The sequence below is a fragment of the Hoplias malabaricus genome, chromosome 13, assembly GCF_029633855.1.
Source record: "Hoplias malabaricus isolate fHopMal1 chromosome 13, fHopMal1.hap1, whole genome shotgun sequence".
Taxonomy (NCBI): Eukaryota; Metazoa; Chordata; class Actinopteri; order Characiformes; family Erythrinidae; genus Hoplias; species Hoplias malabaricus.
The window spans coordinates 37,083,453-37,103,176 of NC_089812.1; the positions used below are offsets into that span (position 1 = coordinate 37,083,453).

At 39.2% G+C, this 19,724-nt stretch overlaps 1 protein-coding gene across 1 annotated transcript; it reads left to right on the forward strand.

Annotated features, from left to right (window-relative positions):
* Positions 1–3,016: 3,016 nt before the first annotated feature.
* On the forward strand, positions 3,017–18,999 carry pecam1a (platelet and endothelial cell adhesion molecule 1a). Its single transcript, XM_066642417.1, is given in 16 exon segments — positions 3,017–3,143; positions 3,254–3,277; positions 7,947–8,237; positions 8,782–9,063; positions 9,374–9,643; positions 11,201–11,461; positions 11,576–11,860; positions 13,278–13,589; positions 14,122–14,226; positions 14,229–14,259; positions 14,371–14,447; positions 15,049–15,102; positions 15,366–15,452; positions 16,028–16,087; positions 17,384–17,409; positions 18,474–18,999. Coding segments are annotated over 16 exon segments (2,259 nt in total). The 5' UTR covers positions 3,017–3,088; the 3' UTR covers positions 18,513–18,999.
* The last annotated feature ends 725 nt before the right edge of the window (positions 19,000–19,724 follow it).

The window sequence follows — 19,724 nt, forward strand, 5'->3', positions numbered from 1 at the left end:
TGCTCCTATATCCCCCTTGCCTTGTACATTGCCCTGTAGCAACATAAATCTATGTTCTGAATGTAATTTATATATCACATAATAGTTTACATTGGTAGCATATTCATGGCTCATACGTAGTTAATGTTAAAAGTATAAAAACTATATTTCCAGCAGGGAAGGTGATGCCCTAGCAAACCCCAATTAAACAGCCACCCTTCTTGTGCGCTTTGTTGACCTGCTGCCCCACTATCCATAATTTCAGAAGTAACACTGGACAGGCAGTTGTCTAACCACTTTTGACCATGTAGTGCATAAACACAGATGTAAGTAACTTTAGCACAATGTTTTACAGCAGGTGATTGGGCATGGGTCCTGCGTGGCCTACACTGTAAAAATGTTACCATCTTCAAATCAAAGCTTCTGCCTTAAAATTAAGTTAAATCCAATTAGAATGACTACTTATTTCAACTCATCAGTCAAAGGTTATTCAAGTTGATTTGACTTTAAAACGTTTGTTGTTTCAATGTAACTACATTGAATTCATACAGTTATTTTAATGTATGTATTTAAGTTTTAAAAAGTATTATTCATTCATTATCTATAACTGCTCATCCAATTCAGGGTCGCGGTGGGTCTGGAGCCTACGCGGAATCAATGGGTGCAAGTTAGGAACACACGCTGGAATCCATCACAGGGCCACACACACACACACACTTAAGTCGCCTTAAATCACACACGTAGAACACACCACACTCCTCACAGACAGTCACCCGGAGGAAACCCTCACAGACACAGGGAGAACACACCACATTCCTCACAGACAGTCACCCGGAGGAAACCCATGCAGACACAGGAAGAACACACCACACTCCTCACAGACAGTCACCCGGAGGAAACCCATGCAGACACAGGAAGAACACACCACATTCCTCACAGACAGTAACCCGGAGGAAACCCACACAGACACAGAGAGAACACACCACACTCCTCACAGACAGTCACCCGGAGGAAACCCACGCAGACACAGGGAGAACACACCACATTCCTCACACACAGTCACCCGGAGGAAACCCACGCAGACACAGAGAGAAAACACCACACTCCTCACAGACAGTCACCCGGAGGAAACCCTCTCAGACACAAAGAGAACACACCACACTCCTCACAGACAATCACCCAGAGCAGAAATCAATCCCACTGCATGGAACCTACTCGACTCTTTTCCGTTGGCCAAATCTGGTCCTGGTCCCTGGAATCAGGTACTTTTTCAGTTCCAACTCGCTCCGGGGTCCAACTGTGCTAATGTGGTGCAGGCCTAATAGGAGGTAACTATTTAGTATGGCAGAAGGGCTGCTGCAATTTTCCTAAATAGAGAAAAGACAAACAAAGGTCCAATATAAAGGTAGTCCGACTACACCACCTGTGGAATTTTACCCCAGGGAAACCATGCTCAATAATTCAAAATCTTAAAAAATTGAGGCACCCAGACTTGTTTGTTGAAGAAGACAGAGACTTGCATTATCAATCACAAAACCACAATACACAATTAATCACAAAAGACAATACACACTCAAATCAACTCAAAACATATAATAAAAAAATTTGCTTCAGCTATCTCAAAAACAATATTGTGTCGCTCATCCTCTAGTCCTTCATCAGTGACACAGGACGCTGTCGGCTGGATGTTTTTGGTCGGTGGACTGTTCTCGGTCCAGACACTGAGGGGTTTAAAAACTCCAGCAGCACTGCTGTGTCCGATCCACTCTACACCAGCACAACACACACTAACACACCACCACCACGTCAGTGTCACTGCAGCGCTGAGAATGATCCACCACCACATCACACCTGCTCTGTGGGGGTCCTGAGTGTTTAAAGGGGAAAGGGGGCCAACAAAGTGTGCAGAGCAACCAGTGAACCATAGTTTATCATCATGGACAGTTCCACAGTCTGGTCAGAGGAGCTCAGAGAATGGATGGTGAATGTAGAGAGTGGTGGTAATAATGTTATGGCTGATCGGTGTATGTATGTCTTTGACCGTGTTTGTGCCTCTGTGTGTGTGTTTTTGGGGTTGGGAAGTGTGTGTGTTTTTGGGGTTGGGAAGTGTGTGTGTGTGTGAGAGAGAGAGAGAAAGAGAGAGAGAGAGAGACTGGCTGTGTGTAGGGTGGGTGGGTGAGTGTATGTCAGTGAGGGAGGTGAGGGTTGGTGTGTGTGTGTGTGTGTTGTGTCTGTGAGACTCAGTGCCAGTTGGAGACTATGACATCATCGATGGCAGATATGAATCTGTGTATTCTGATTATTCATTTAATGTGGAATTTTTTATAATTAATCACAGATTTATTAAAAACACAGAATAAATCACAGAAACCTAGAGAATAATAATAATAAAATATAAAATGAGGAATAACAATATAATGAGAACAAATGACAGGCAGTATTTGGGCATATGGTCAACCGGAACCTCACCAAAGCTGGAGTGTTTCACCCTGAGGGTGAGGCCTCGGACAAAACACAGTTCTTGCTACAAAGAAAGACGTAGCTGGCCTAAACACCAATAAACAACCTGAACGCATCATATTTATTACTCCCACCCTCACAGCACGCAACAATGCAAATAAATCCCCAAAATTAACCCCAAAAGAGTGAACAAGCTGGGCCAGCAGTGCATGCTGGAGCTCTTTCTGAGCATACCATAGCCCCACCCATAGCCATGACTCACAATTTCAAGTTCATTTCACTCCTAATTTCCTTTTCATTGGAATAATTAAAAAGCTTCGGCTGAAAACTCATTAAATCCAGTTAACGTCACAAAAGTTCATTTGATAAGTTAAAGTAAATGACTAAAAGATGTTGGCATGATTTTTTTTTTTACATTTTATAGAGGTCTACTTAAGTGTGTGAGCAAAAGTAAACACAAAGTGCACATCCTGAGGAAGCAACATTGGCTTCCTGGTCAAGACCAAACAAAAGAAAAGGGCTTACTCTTTTTTACAGCATTCACAGACACTCATACACACAGACACACACTCATGCACACAGACACACACTCATACACACAGACACACGTGCGCACACACACCCACACCCTCATTCTTCACCTAGGACGATGGATCTCTGGCCTCCCTGGCTCTCTCTGCTCCTGATTAACCTGTTAACGCTGTGTAAGAATTACAAATTTAATCCACTTTCTTTCCTGCACCTTGTAAGGGCATGTTCAACTTTATGTGGTGTTATATTCATTATAGTCTCTTTCTTTGTTTTCCTCTCGTAGGCCAAGATGCAGAGGCTCAGTCGTGTAAGTCGTATATTCAATTTTCACTTCACAATTTACTTTCCTACTATTCCAAATACACTTCAGATATTTGTAGCAGTAAAACAGGACGTAAATACCGTTATTGCTGTGAATGCATAGGCTAAAAGCTAAAGACCTGTTGAGGTAATTAATCACCACTGTTGAAATAAAACCTTGTAGCTCCATGTTTGTTTATACTTCATTTTATGGAACACTTATTTGGTTTGAATGTTTTTGGGGAAAAATATTTTGGGAGACAATCTTTTTCTATTAATTTCCCTTCAAAGATATTTTCCTTCTGTCAAGTCTCCGTTTTGGAGATCTGAGGGTTTGTCGTATTAATTCTGGGTCATACTAGAACTCATAGAATGTAAGAATCATTACATAATGTGAACAGTGTACGAGTTCATTCTGAAACCTTTACAATAGGAGTTCCTTTTTCTTTTTTCTTTTTTTAAAAAAACTTTCAGATGTTTGTTCTCTCTCACGTATCAATTTTGCGTAACTGCCCCCATTGAAAAGTCTATTAAGAACCCAAATGTTGTTTCTTCTGTTGGATGCAGAAATATTTTAAGTAATTTTAATATTCTGATATTTTATGATATTGGTGCGTTTCAAGATTAAAGCAAAGCTATTGATTAAGATCAGTCTTTTTACATTATCTTCTTGGTTCTTGACAAACCTGTTTTAGTTCTTACAGAAAAAACGTTACTACTTGTTTTACTTCAGCATTGACTGTGGTTTTCTGCTGCGAGCTGTGAGCTGTACTGGTTGTATTTTTAGACAGTGTGGATATCAAGTTGCTTTGATCTTTGTGAGATTCTTAGTTTCAGGAAGATTTCATTTGAACTGTAGCCGGGTGTTGAATGTAACTTTAATGAGGTCAGGAAACAGAATGTGCAAAACTTTCCCACAAGCCAATGGGACTACAACTGTCTTTTGCTTGTGGTTTTACCAGAGGATTAAAACCCCCATCTGGCTTAGGTTCTTTGCTGTGACTGGACACTGCTGTATTTGCCAGCTGTGCTGTTACTCGGTAGCTGGGTATCACCACAGTGTGTTCTCCTGGGGGGAATATAGTATTCTTGTGTGTTTTTGTCTGTTTTCCTTCCTTCTCTCTGCTCCTGCTAAAAAATCCAGGCTCTCCCAGACACTGAGTGCTTTTCCTGTAGACTCCCAACACTGTCAGCAGGCCTCCAGCTGTGTTATTGTTAACCTTTAGAAGTCATTAAGCCCATTGTTTTGCGATACTCTTGAAAATTAATTTTAAAATGACACGATTCATTACAGAGGGTGGATTTATTTTCTGTACTGCCAGAAATTGGCAGTTTTTCATTAACAAATCAAGAAGCAGTCAGAAGAATCTTTTCGTACTATTGATATCTTAACAATATATATGCTCATCTTTTTTAGAAACACAGAGTATTGGTTGAAAATGTTTGTAACTGTAAATTCAAGATAGAATTTAAATGATCCATATTACTTTAAGATTTTGTGACTTCTAACCCATCCTCCTCACAGAAGGTAACAGCAAGCACCAATCAACACAACAAATCATTCATTCATTCTCTGTAACCCTTATCCAGTTCAGGGCGGTGGTGAGTCCGGAGCCTACGCAGAATCACTGGGCGCAAGGCAGGAACACACCCTGAATAGGAGCCAGTCCTTTGCAGAGCGACACATCCTCACACATTCACACACACACTCACACCTACGGACACTGAGTCGCCAAACAATTTGTTTTGGGAGGCATGGTGGCGCAGCAGGTGCTGTCGCAGTCACACAGCTCCAGGGGCCTGGCGGTTGTGGGTTCAGTTCCCACGCCGGGTGACTGTCTTTGAGGAGTGTGGTGTGTTCTCCCTGTGTCTGCGTGGGTTTCCTCTGGGTGACTGTCTGTGAGGAGTGTGGTGTGTTCTCCCTGTGTCTGCGTGGGTTTCCTCCGGGTGACTGTCTTTGAGGAGTGTGGTGTGTTCTCCCTGTGTCTGCGTGGGTTTCCTCCGGGTGACTGTCTGTGAGGAGTGTGTGTGTGTGTTTGTGTGTGTGTTGCCCTGTGAAGGACTGGTGCCCCCTCCAGGGTGTATTCCTGCCTTGCGCCCAATGATTCCAGGTAGACTCTGGACCCACCGCGACCCTGAACTGGATAAGGGTTACAGACAATGAATGAATGTATGAATGAATGAATGGAGGATAAGATAAATTGCCTATCAGTAAGCTGCAGATCATTAGAATGCTCTGGTGCCTCTGAGGCAGATTCTAAAGAGTTATTTTCCTGCACATTTGAGTTATGACTGGTGCCTCTAAAGGAGCTAAAGAATGTTGTAAAAATGTTTTTTTCTGAGGCTGTGGCTAAGACAAAGTTGAATAGCACACGATTGCTGCCTCAAAGGCAGGGAAACCATAAGGGTCTAAATGGGGCTTTACTAGTTTTTGTTGCAGTCATTTAAAATCTCAGCTCAATGTGTGTTAACCAATTACATTCATCCCCCTGTTGGCTGGTAACCAATTACTTTCCTTCTTTTCTGGAAGGGAGTGCTGCCTTTAGAACCATTCTGAGTAGGGATTTTGCATGCATGCCACAAATAATGGAGGAGAATACACTATACGATCACTGGTTTAGGAACCTCTACATTTGTATCTACACTCATTGTTCATTTTATCAGCTCCATTGACCATAGAGAAGCACTTGTAGTTCTACCATTACAGACAGTCCACCTGTTTCTCTGCAAACATCCTTATTCCCAATTTCACCCAGCACTTTGTAACTGAAGAACTACAAGATGCTTACAATAGTTAATACATAGAACACATTCAAACACATACAAAATACAAGCAACATACAAGCAAATGCAGAATACAAAACATTAACAACAGAACAAGCATGAACAGATTAAGTTTGAGGAGTATTATAAACAAGGGAAAAAAGATATGTTTTTGAGGTTTGGTTTGAATATAGAGAGAGTTGGAGAATGTTGGACTGAAGGGGGAAGAGAGTTCCAGAGTCGCGGAGCAGATCTAGAGAAAGAGCGATCTCCGTAGCTGTGAAGGTTGGAAGGAGGGACAGTGAGCAGCTCGACTGAGGAAGACCTGAGAGTGTGAGTGGGTGAGGGATGGAGAAGAGCAGACAGATGTGAAGGAGCAAGGTTATTTAGAGCTTTGTAAGTGAGAAGAAGTATTTTGAATTGAATACGGTACTTTATGGGAAGCCAGTGAAGATGTTGGAGAACAGGGTTGATGTGTTGGTGAGAGCGAGTGCGAGTGAGAATGTGGACAGCAGAGTTCTGAACAATCTAGAGTCTGTGGGCAGAGGAAGAGCTGATGCCAAAGGGAAGAGAGTTGCAGTGGTCTAAATGAGTGGAGGTGAAGGCATGAATAAGGATTTCAGCAGCAGACTGAGAGAGAGATGGCCTGATTTTGGCGATATTACGCAGATGAAAATATGACATTTTGATTATTGAACTGATGTGGGCACCAAGTGAAAGAGTTGAGTCGAAAATGACACCCAGATTATGAACCAGGGAAGAAGGAGATACACTTGAATTATCAATAGAGAGAGACAGTCTTGTTGCTATTTAACATGAGAAAATTGTGATTCATACATTTCTTGATTTCTGATAGATAGGTTTCTAACTGTTCAAGAGGTGGGTTATTAATGGATTTAGTACTAAAATAAATCTGGATGTCCAAGATATGTCCAAGTGGAAGCATGTATACAATGAAAAGAAAGGCGCCCAAGGACTGATCCTGGAGGTACACCTTGAGTAACAGGAGAAGTGTAAGATGATGTTGGTGGTGTATGAACAGAAAGGGTAATGAACTGTTTTCTGTCAGTTAGATAGGATGTGAACCAATCCAGGGCGGAACCATCAACGCCCAGCTCCTACTGCCTGGATAGAAGAATGGGTTGGCTTACTGTTTCAAAAAGCTGCACTCAGATCTAATAGTAATAGGATGCAGAGAGAACCAGAATCCACAGCTAAAAGATCATTCAATATTTTATTAAGGCTGTTTGGAATGGTTTGAAGAGATTGTTAGTTTCAAGATAGTTTTGAAGTTGACTAGCAACAGTACGTTCAAGGACTTTGGCCAGAAAAGGAAGGATAAAGATGGGCCGGAAGTTAACTAGAGCCAGAGGATCCAAGCCAATTTTTTTTAGTATAGGAGTGGCTGCAGCAATTTTGTAGATGGATGGAACCAGACCAGTACGCAGTGATTGCTTAATAAGACTTGTGAGATGAGGGACTGGTAAAGAGTGACAGGCTTTAGTTAAAGATGAAGAGAAAGGTGAACAAGTTGTAACTTTAGATTTAATTAAAACATTAGCAATGAAAAAGGAGTCAACAGTATGAAAGCAGAAAAAGAAAAGAGAAAAATACTCCTGTATGTTCAGTGGAGCTGATAAAATGGACAATGAGTGTTGAGGTAGATTTTCCTAACCTTGTGATCATAGGGTAAGTGTCAGTGCAGGAAATGTAATAGCACTAGATAGCACTTGGCCATCTAAAGCAACTGCATTGTTTCAACAGCAGCACACTGTTGCCTCCCAGCTCTAATGTGGTTAGCAAGTTGTGAAGCATATATATCATTCTTTCTCTAGAAAAAGCTGCTAGCATGTCTGGTTGTGCTGGTTTTGATGGCCCTGAATCATGTCTGACTAATCACATTCTGCGTCCAGCTTTCACCATTGACCAGGTAAACCTAACCATCCTACCACACAGCACAGTGCAGCGCGGCACCAATGTGAGTCTACGTTGTGAGGCTGAGGTCAGTCAAAGCTCCTCTCAGCTCATCCACAGCTTCAGCTTCCTCAAGTACAATACTATGATCTACTCCAAGAACAGCAGCGAACCAGTGGTGGAGTACAGCTTAACTCCAGCCAGAGCCTTCAACTCTGGCACTTACAAGTGCCGTGTCCACATCCACACCAAGGATAAGAGCAGCGAGCATCAGAAACTGACCGTCATAGGTACAAATTATAGCCAAAAGCTCAAAGAAATGTCATGCTATTACATTTGTGTGGTTATACTGTGTATTGTTGTTCTTATTTCAGTCTGGTTTAACAGTACAACATAATGTGAGGCACGACTGATTATTTAAGGCTGGCAATTTTTACACTGTATACTAATAATTAAGTGTAACATATAAGTGAAATTCATAATTCAAACATTCTCACTCTCTTTTATCATTTTATAATAATGATATGTAATAATGAATTGTTGCATATTAAACATCACTTGTCTTTTTAAAAAGTCTTTAAATCATATTAAATTTATTCATATTAAATCTATTCATCGACAATTTAAATAATCTCTTGTCCCAACGTAATGTTTATGTTATATTTAGGCAGCCATTTTCTTGACTAAATTAAAAACAGCCTAGATTTTACATATTGTTACAAAGTCTTTAAGCTTATTAATTATTGATTGATTGATTGATTGATTGATTCTGAGCATTTTTGGATTGAACCACAAGTTTAAAGGCTGTATCACATTGAATATCTACATTTTCAGGTGTACAGACTCCAAAACTGACTGTACAGTCTCACACGGTGTATGAGGGAGAAGAGATTAGAGCCACATGCAGCGCTCCAGACGAGTCCGGTAGCCTGTACTTCTTTTTCTACAACAACAATCAGGAGCACTCATCCATTCCTTCAAGCAGCAGTTCAGCTGACACTACAATAGATGCGAAGAAACTGGGAGAAAACCTCCTGCACTGTAAATACAAGCATGTGGCACTTGACGCCGGGAACTTCTCCAACATCAGCAACACTGTGAAAGTCACTGTGAGAGGTAAAGCCTTCACAACTTGTCTGATCCATTAAGAATAGTGACCTTTATCCCATGTGTATCTGTCCCAGGACATGCCTTTTCATGCTTTTTTTCTGGAGATTATACAAGCTGTGCTATCACTTCTGTACATGGAAGTCAGTAATGGGTGCACAAAATAAGTAGAATTAATTATTAAAAATGTGTGTCCAAATACTTTTTGATAAAGTGTATGACAGAAGCCAATCTATAATTGAATCAGGAAGAGAATAAGAGATTAAAGTAAAATAGAGGGAGATATATGTTGAAATTCATTATGATTTTTTTTGTCCAGAAATCAGTATTCATCTTTCAATGAGCATTAAGCCTGATGGGGATGTGGTGGAGGGCGATGAGGTGTTCATTGAATGTAATGTGGCTGGTTTCATCAGTTCTTCTGGTGACCTGGAAATCTTCCTGACCAAAAAACCAAAAACATTGTGGAGCGCCAACAATACGTTCAGGTACAGATTCCAGTCCAAGCTTGAGGACTCTGGAGAATATGTGTGTAAAGCAGAAAAGGGCAAAGTGCAGAAGAGAGTCACAAGCAGACTGAATGTAACGGGTAAGTAATTATCTCATAATTCATGCCCATGTTTATCTTTGTAATGCCTAATGTCTTTCTGTATCTAATCACATAACACACATGTTCAAAAGTGTTACCATTTCAGTTTAACCGTAGAAGTACAAACCTTGGATTTATGAACAGAAATACTAATAAATTCAAAAAACATTACTTAGTAAATTCTATTAGACCTGTAAAAAAAGGTGAAAATACAAAAACATACTTAATTTTTCTCATAATTATTTCTTTTATAAAATATATATTATTATTAGTATAAATATATGCTCTTTGACACCTGTAATTTGTTTCAAAAGATTTAGCACAGGAGCATGTTTACCATTCTGTTACAACCCAATTTCCAAAAAGTTAGAAAACACAATAAAATTGAACATTTATTAAAATGACAAAAGTACAAAAAATTGTGTTTTCCAATGTTTTTCATAGACCAGCTTTAGAATTCCCTTTGTGGCAGTGTGACACAGTGTGGTTGAGGTAATGTGTCTTGGAGGAAGCAAGTACTTTTCCTGAACTTCCCAGTGTGGGTGGCATCAGGTTTGATAAGGGAAATGTTCTTAATTGCTAACAGAGTGGAATTAGTGATGACTAATTATAAGGTAAAAAATTGGCAAATCTGTGGCATCAAAACATAAACACATATAAGAGAGAAATGGATCACAATCTGTATTTAAAAACTATGCGAAAACCTCTCTGAGCCAGAGCTAATAACAGATGACAGTGGAATGGTGTTTTGTGGGCAGTCCCTAAGTCTATGTTTTAATTATTATTATATTTTAATAAAAAGCCATCACAACAATGTCTTTTTCCTGGAAGTACATGGCTTTTCAATAAGCGTGTATGCACCTGCATTCCACATCTGTCTCACGAGTCCAGCCAACACCACTGCCATTTTAAAACATGACTGTATTTTGTTTGTTTTGTTGTTGTTTTTTTACATTAGCATAATGATGTATGTTTGGGGCTCATCCCTGTGTGTTAAAATCAGAATGGGAATCCCTAAAAATGACTTTCGCTAGAAGGCAGCATATGTTGATCATATCATATGTCTTTCAGCCTTAATGGTGCCTTAAGGTGTAAGTACCCATGGGTGCTAATGCAGATCCTTACAATGACAAACCCTAATTTCTCAATTTGGTGACTAGATCAGAGGTCATCCAGACGCTAGGATTTTACAATGGCCAGTCAGGTTCATTTAACAGTGGCATACCAGCTGGCCATTTAATTCGGGAATCTGGATCCAAGATTAAACCTCCATTTTGATGCTATTATGCACTGTACAGGGTGAAAAAATTACAACCCTATCGTCACTCAATTGCAAAAAAAAATAAAAATAACACTTGTGGTAAGAGCAGGATTATTTTATATATAATTTTAAATAAAAAATGTAAATTATATTTGAGGTTTAAATAATGTTATACTTCTTATACTAAATGAGGATCCAGATAAGTACAAATGCATCAGTTTTACCTTTTGCACATGACTGAATAAATGCATCTTGTTCATTTGCATTCACTTCCTAATTTCTCTTTTGTACTTTAGAGTTGTTTTCGACGCCTGTTCTGAGCATGACTCCAGAGGAGGTTTTTAAGGGGCAGCAATTATCTCTGAGCTGTAGGAGTGCCATACATTTTGAAAAAAGGATCAACCACACTGACGTGAAATACACCTTGTATAAAAACCAGCAACTTATAAAAATGTACAAATTTGAGGCGAACCAAGCCTCGAATGGCAATTACACCTGTGTAGCTAAGGCTAATGGCATCAATAAAACGAGCAAAGTGTTGACTATCAATGTTAAAAGTAAGTAATCACTAGATCCCATCACAATATTCTATTGATTACGCTTCTTTACAATACATTTCCTTGTGTCTTATTTACCATCTTTCAATTGTCATTGTCTCTTCTGACTTTTAGCACCTGTCTCAACTCCAGTAATACATACGGTTGGAAAAGTGATAGTAAACCAGTCATTTCAGATTAAATGTGAGAGTGAACTGGGAACTTTACCCATTAGCTATGCCTTACTGAAGTACAAGAGGCTAATCAGAACTATGAAGGTGACTGGGCCACTGCGCAGTGCCCTATTCAATATCTCCTCCATCACTCATAAAGAAGAGATCCACAGCTTCACCTGCCAGGCTGAGAACCAAGGAATAAACTACACCAAACTCAGCCAAGCTCTCAGTGCTATTGTTATAGGTGAGAGAATATGACAGCAAATGGTGTAATGAAGTTTTGTTGATTTTGAAATTGAGTAAATCACTGTGAAAATCTGTGAAAACAAGCAAAGCAAACTGTGTATAGATTTTCCTTAGAGCACTATTTTGTTCAGTTGAATTTAATATATTAATGTTTGTATTAAACAGAGTCTTTTCTGTTTTATTTTCATTTATGCAAAGTGGAATCTTCTCTTTCAAAGTCTGCACAATATGATATCATTTACACTGAACGATGGCAGGATTAGGGGCGTCTAGTTGGGGTCAGGATTCCCCACAAGACTCCCACAAAGCCTGTATGATTTGAGTGGTGGGTCATTCTCAGTGCTGCAGCGACACTGACTGATGTCGGTGAGTTAGGGTGTGTTGTGCTAATATGAGTGAATTAAACTCAGCAGTGTTGCTAAAGTTTCTAAACATCGTGTCTACTCTTAAATTAGGAGGATGCCGTTATTAGTCTATAACATGAACTTTATTTAGTCAATTTATCATTCCATCCACCGAACTACAACTCATGTCCGCAGGGCATCTTTACAGCCAAACCACACTCGTCCTAATGTGCAGTGCACCTTGATACACGTGGTGAATAGTACACAAGCCAGTACTCTATTAAACCATATTATAGTGCTTTGCTACACACTCTATAAGACACTCCTCCCTCGTTAGTCCACCTTGTAGATGTAAAGTCAGAGACAGTAGCTCATCTGTCGCTGCACTTTGTGTGTCGCTCTTCCTCTAGTCCTTCATCAGTGACACAGGACGCTGTCGGCTGGATGTTTTTGGTCGGTGGACTGTTCTCAGTCCAGACACTGAGGGGTTTAAAAACTCCAGCAGCACTGCTGTGTCTGATCCACTCTACACCAGCACAACACACACTAACACACCACCACCACGTCAGTGTCACTGCAGCACTAAGAATGATTTAACACCCAAATCCTGACCATTGAAGAGCAGGGTGAAATTGGGATTAAAAAAAAAAATTATGCAGAGAATCAGGTGGAATACGGTCTGTAATTGTAGAACTACAAGGTGCTCCTGTGTGGTCAGTGGAGTGTAGATGCAAGGTAGGTGTTCCTAACCCAGTGAATGTTCAGTGTAAAATTAAATATTATATGATACTGACTTGGCTGCACATAAGGATTAAAGCTAGTAATGAATGGAAAATATTTCAGAATGGTGTGTAGTCCTGATCTATGGTTAATCCTATCTGGGAAACTGATCCATATTGTATGTTTGTGTTTGTTACAAACAGAAAACAAGTCAGGTGTGGATTTCCACCTGTTAATACATGCTATATGATATGTTTAACTATATAAATATGTATTGTATTATAATGCAGACATATAGAAATAATGTCCAATAATCATTATGTGCTTGTTTATTTTGTTTACAATTATCAGAGCCTGTTTCCAAGCCAGTGCTAAATGTCAACTATAAGGGCTCATCATCATCATCATCATCATCATACCATTACACAGTTCCAGAGGGGACCGAAGTTGCTTTAAACTGTAGTGTCCAGGTGGGCACAATGCCTGTGACCTTCAAGTGGTACCACAGTGGGATCACGAATCCTCTCGTCATCAAACCCAACAGCAGCAGGAAAAGTGCTCATGTCTTCACATCCATTGAGCGAGATCAAAAAGGAACCTACTACTGTGAGGCTAGCAATGATGCTAATGAGACAAAGAAGAGTGAACATGTCACTATTGCAGGTCAGACTTCACTCACTTAGATCATAACATCCCATAGATTTTATGATACAACTATAACCCCAATAAATGGGACTAATTGATAATTACCAATGCTGGAAGTGTAAGGCAGGTGCAATCTTAAATACAAGATGGGAATGCCTTTTAGTTTTTCCCTTTTGGGAGCAAGTTCTTGATGTGTGGTTGGGAAAAACATTACCAGTCTCTCCCCAGCTTTGTTTTCTAGGAGACATATCTGTTTCACCTCTGGGGGTATCCAATTCAGAATTTGGTCTGGCGTTAGCAGGGATTATTCCTGAGGTCTGTACAGAGAGGTCTGTAATTTTAAAAAAATATTTAAAAATCCTACAATGGGATTTCCTGGATTTATTTTTTTTTTTTTTTGTCTCTCATAGTTGAAGTGTACCTATGATAAAAATTACAGACCTCTCTCATCTTTCTAAGTAGGAGAATCTAGTTGCACAATCAGTGGCTGACTCAATACTTTTTTGCCCCACTGTACATGGTGTCTAATTTTTATTTTTATTTTCCACAGTTCACTTAGCGGGCTGGAAAAAAGCAGTAATCGCTGTGATCTGCATTGTGATCTTGGTGCTCATCGTCACTATACTTATTCTTTTCCTGAAGAATGTACTAATCCCACAGAAAAAAAAAAGGCTGTGGAGTTGTCTCTGTAGGTATTGTTATCTCTTGCCCAGTTGTTTTTCCCATTTATGTAAAACAGATATCACTGAGGTAATGAAGAATTCTTTCTTAATAATTTCATGTAATGTTGCTTTCTCAGAAAGCCGGCACGTCCTAAATCCAGTGACCCAATGAGGATGAGCCTTACTGATTTTGAGGAAAACGCTGCAGTCAACAGTGAGCTTGTGGACATTAAGTCTTAATTTATCTGTATATTTGTCATGCTTTATTTTAAAGCTGTGAGAAACCATGTTACTGCATGGTCTTAATGCAATTTTTTTTATGTTTGGTCATTTGTGTTTATGTCAAGTGTTAAAAACTTTGTATTAAAAGCACATGTGTCTTTTGAGAATTAATTAGAACTAACTCAGAGTCCATGTAGTGATGATGAATCACATTCTTATGTTAGTACAACTTCAGTAATCAATCTTTACCACATGGTAATGCAGAGAACACATTGGTTCTCACTTCTTTTGATTTATTTTTGCTTGCACTTCAACTCTACCTATTTCGAATTTGTTTAGCAGCAGAAATTTGTTTCACACTTGAGTTCACAGCATTATTCATGGTTTTTGTAATGAAACTACTAAAACCAAATGTGAACACACCCTTGTATGTCCCATCCATCCACTTCCTTCCCCTCTGGCTAGTTAATATTGCTTGGGCTATGTGGAAGTAAATGAAGAGTAGAGAGTAACTAAGTAAAGTAATGACCTAATGTATTGTGTAACCTCAGAAATCTCTGTTAAAACTGCTATTCCAACCTGTTTCCTCACAGCTAGCCCAGGACTCATGGGCAAGAATGTGTGGTGTGACCGTGAGTCTGTCTCAGGTACGACACTGAAAAGATGCATTATTTTGATCTGTATTGGTTTTAATTCTTGTTTTGCATAGAAAATACACAGACACATTCAAAATTAGCCCTAGGCCTACTTACCCCAGTTATGCCGAGAGCGCTGGCTTACATATAATGTCTTAGTTGTTAGCAAATAAAAGTTAAATTACATGACAGTACTCTGCAGGACAGAGTGTCTTGATCATATATATTTGTATATGAATAGTAAGATAATGATGAAAATATGCATTGGTTTGTAGACTCTGATGTGAGCAAGGATGATGAAGAAAATGAAGAGCAGCAATACACTAAGATGCATCCCCAACAGACCATGGACACTGAAGAAGGTAATTTGCTGTGATAACACAGCTACCCTCCACACTGTAGACTATGGTTTGATTCCAAGCTCGAGTTCCAAGGATATTTCAACCTGGAATGCCCTCACATATCGGATTTCCTGCTCTGAATGTCAGGAGAGCCTCATTAACCCTGAGTTCAGAATCCAAGATGGCTGTCTCATTAAATCTGTCATACATGGTACAGTCCTACTGCGATATAGGCATGTGTTTTCATGGTGGTTTGAAGTGTAAAATAACACCTAATGCATTTTTATCAACTGGAATCGCTAACAATGCTAACTTGAGACAAGCTAACAGTAATGACCTTGGGCATTGTAAAGAAGCAGTGCACCTATTTTGGCCATTGTCTGGAAAAAGATTAGTGCCATCTAAACTTTCTGGAAATACCATGCTATTATATTGTTAACTTTACATTTGAAGTATGCTAGAAACAATATTTTATGTTTCAGTAGTGTATGCTGACAGAAGCAATTGTGCAGTCATAATGATATGGATGATGATAATGTGTGTGCATGTAAATGCATATTTTATATCTTACACTCATGCTTCTGTCTGGTTCTCAGTGGCCCCCATGATAACAGATAAAGAACCAGTGAACGGTGAGATCCAGGATTGTACACATGGTAAGCGCAGTAAAATACTTGTCAATGTTGTTCCTACAAACACATACTTTTGTATCTACTGCTGCAGCTTTTGAACCAGTTTCAGAAACATGATGACAAACAACACTCCAACTAGTGCTTCTGCAGGGTGAGTCAAACATCATAGGACACCCTTTTATTTCAGATGACATACCTGAATAACCCAGTGAGTAATGGGGGATGGGCCTATCTTTTAGGTTATGTACAGAACATGGTTGCCATCTTGAAACTTATATTGGATGAAGGGCAGTATTGAAAAAATATTGCATGATGAAGGGCAAGTTTTTCCCAATGGGAAAGTGGTCATGTAGCACATCAGAAAAGACTAGAACTGTCTCTGAAATTGATTTAAATTGCTGCAATCAGATTTACAAAATATCTTTTGGTTTAAAAGTTATCAACACAGAAATTTTGTTGTTCGTTATAGGCTTGTTACATGCTCAAAAAGACCCTAAATGCTTCCCATTGGAAAAACTTGCTCTTTGTTCAATATGGCCGCTTTCAAGATGGCCATGTTCTGGACACAGCCTAAAAGATTGGCCCCTCCCCCATTACTTGCTGGGGTATTCAGATATGTCAATTTCCCATTCGTTTCTGAAATAAAAGGATGTCCTGTGACTTTTGACTCACCCTGTTAGGAATAGTAACACTCCAGCCCACATGTAGCACTGTGCATTTTCATACATTTTTAAAGTAGATTATACAAACTTTATAAGTACAATTCATTTTGATGTATCTGAAATCTGTAATTAAGTGGTATCTTCTAACCATTTCAGTTCTATTCCTGTGCTACAGCACAGGGATTTAGCATAAGTGCATGGATTTTTGATTTAAGCTTGTTTTTGTTCACATAGTTGAAGCACCAGGTGTCCATTTCCTGTCATGATTTGGAGGGGGTGGCAACTTCCTGTTTTCAAAATTGGCCACGGAACCTAAAATTTTCCACCCAGCCAATGCAGTACACTCAGCCATTGTTACCCCTGCAAAAACAAACCCTCACCGGCCATTTTCCTTTGCTGATTAATGGGTTGAGGACTCACTAATGATTATTCAATGTGTGTGAAACAATGGTGAAACACAGCAGAGCTGTAGAACAATAATAGCTTAGGGCACTCAAACACACATTGAAATAATTCCTGCAAGGCCATCCACATTTCAACCACCTGAGTGTTGAAATGAGGCACTAAAATGATTTGAGACACGAGTCTTATCTCATTGTTCAGTATTTTAGCTTATATTATCCTGCTTCCTCTTATACTCTCATCTTTGTTTTTGTAGATGCTGTGAATGAAGGGGACCCAGAAGTAAGTAAATCCTCACACTGATATACTCCAAAGATTCTTAGGATTCAAATGTTATTGTATGTCATAAGAAAGTTTCATGTGTGTGTTTGTGTGTGTATACACCATATATATATGGGACACAGCCTGAGACTAATGTTAACTTGCTGCATGTTTAAAATGCTTTCTCACAACCAGAACACAGCTAATATTAACGTTAACAAACTCTCAGATCCTCCTGTGTTTCCCTAACAGTTATATACAAGCCGTTTTTAAAACTGTAATTAGCCGTCATTGTTGTCTGCTGTGCTCTTGTTACTGACCTCAAACCCAGAGCTGGTAAACTTTAGCTTTATAAACCAGACTCTGACGGTGAAGCGAAGGTGAAGCTGATGATTGAAGCAGCTTTATATTTGAACAGGTGCCTTAACAAAGGCTGGAAGAAGCCCAAGCTCGTTGTCCAAATGTGTTAACCTTGATGTTTTGCACTATGGGGTTTTTTTTTTCAAAGTTGGGTTGCATGCATGATAGTCATAAACGTTATACAGGAGTCTAATGCCCTGTTGTAAAGTTTATATTGTTCAACTGCAATTAGCATATCATCTAGTGATGTCCGATACCACTGATTTCCTTTCCGATCCGATACCAATCCAATACTGATACTTTGTGCAAATACACTTAATGTGTCTGGTAAGTCTAAAAAAGTAGACTATTTCAAATCATAGCTTGGAAGAATGTAGACACACAAGACATGAGAGTAATTAATTTATTTATTTACATAAATCTATGTAGCAGCCTTTTTTACAATATAGCTGAGCTTTAATTTAATGACACCTAGTCTATGTAATTCACTTTAAATGATCAATACTTTACAAAACCTTAAGTGAATAAATCTAGGCTTGTTTTCTCTGATATTATCTCTGTGATAAACATTATTACTCCAAGCTGAATTCATGCAGCTGTTTGTTGAAGCATGTATTTATTTTGTTACTTTTTTCATAACCATATTTATTTTTTGAACAACTCCAACAACAACAATGTTTGGCGCCGCTTAAAACTGCCAATTTTCTCCCTCTGTACCTGGATAGTGCCTGCCTGAAGCACCGAAGGATTCCACCAGCGACTGAAGAGAGACAGAGCTGAAATAGCTCCACACGACTCCATTTACGCTCTGCCATTGTGTGCGTGTCTACAGGCTGAGTGACTGACTGAGCAGTGTGTCGCTGCACTTACACGTTACGCACTTACCCAGGAGGAAGAAAAACTAGTTCTCACCAACCACGTATCATTTAAACAAGTTCTCAATAGTTTAGTTACTTTCCTCTGTGTTCCTGTTAATGATACACATTACCTCAAATGACTGAAGTATCAAAAGTATTGATTATTTTTATCTGAGAATCGATTTTAGAGCAGAAAGATCTGGTATCCAAGGTATCGATATTTCAGTATGAATCCACACATCATTAATACCGACATGAATTATTATGTTTCGCACTATGGTTCCAGGCAAGCTCCATTTTTCTGGTCTCCTATCAAATGTTCTTTAGCATATGGGTTAAGTGAATGGTTGCACTAGTCATGCTGTTGAGATGTGACACTTTGTATAGCTGAGAATAAAATCATGAAATATTAAAAAAATAATAATAATTAAGTGTTTTCATTCACATTTTTTTGTTGTTTTGGCATTTGGTGAACCTGCTGGCTTCCTTTTCCATTTAATCTGGATGGAGGTTTCTGATTTGGGTGTTTGCCGAAACCTTCAGGAAAGAGCTATGCCCATTGTTTTCCTCTTGTAGCGGCGGAAGCTCTGACTAACATCAGCCGATGCATTTAAGTTAGATAAGCAAGAGAAGAATGGAAGTGTGGGTAAGTGAATGATTGTAGTTTGGGACAAATGAGAAAAGACCAGAAATGTTTAGTGGCACATAGGATGTGTCTCTGATTGCAGGTCCCTCAAGGCTCAAGTGTATGCAGTCAGTGAAATTTGTTATTAAAAAATGTGACCTAGGTCTTCTTAACCCAGGTCATAAAACCAGTGTGTGACATGTGGGTACACTATGACAGGCACACATTATATAGACCAGACAAATATATTTTCATCTCAGATAGCTACACTTTTCACAATGTTTTACTAGTCACATTGAATTTTACTTATGTTGTATATTTGCTTCAAAGCCCTACACTGCTCTCTGTTGCAGTACATAGGCCAGAGTTCCATCTCTTCTTGTTTCTACACTGTCAGAATAATAGTCTCTTAATTGTGGACAGTTTTCAGTACCTTTAGTTAGAGAATTGTAACATGTGCTACAATATTTGTAGATTTTTAATTTGTCTTGATT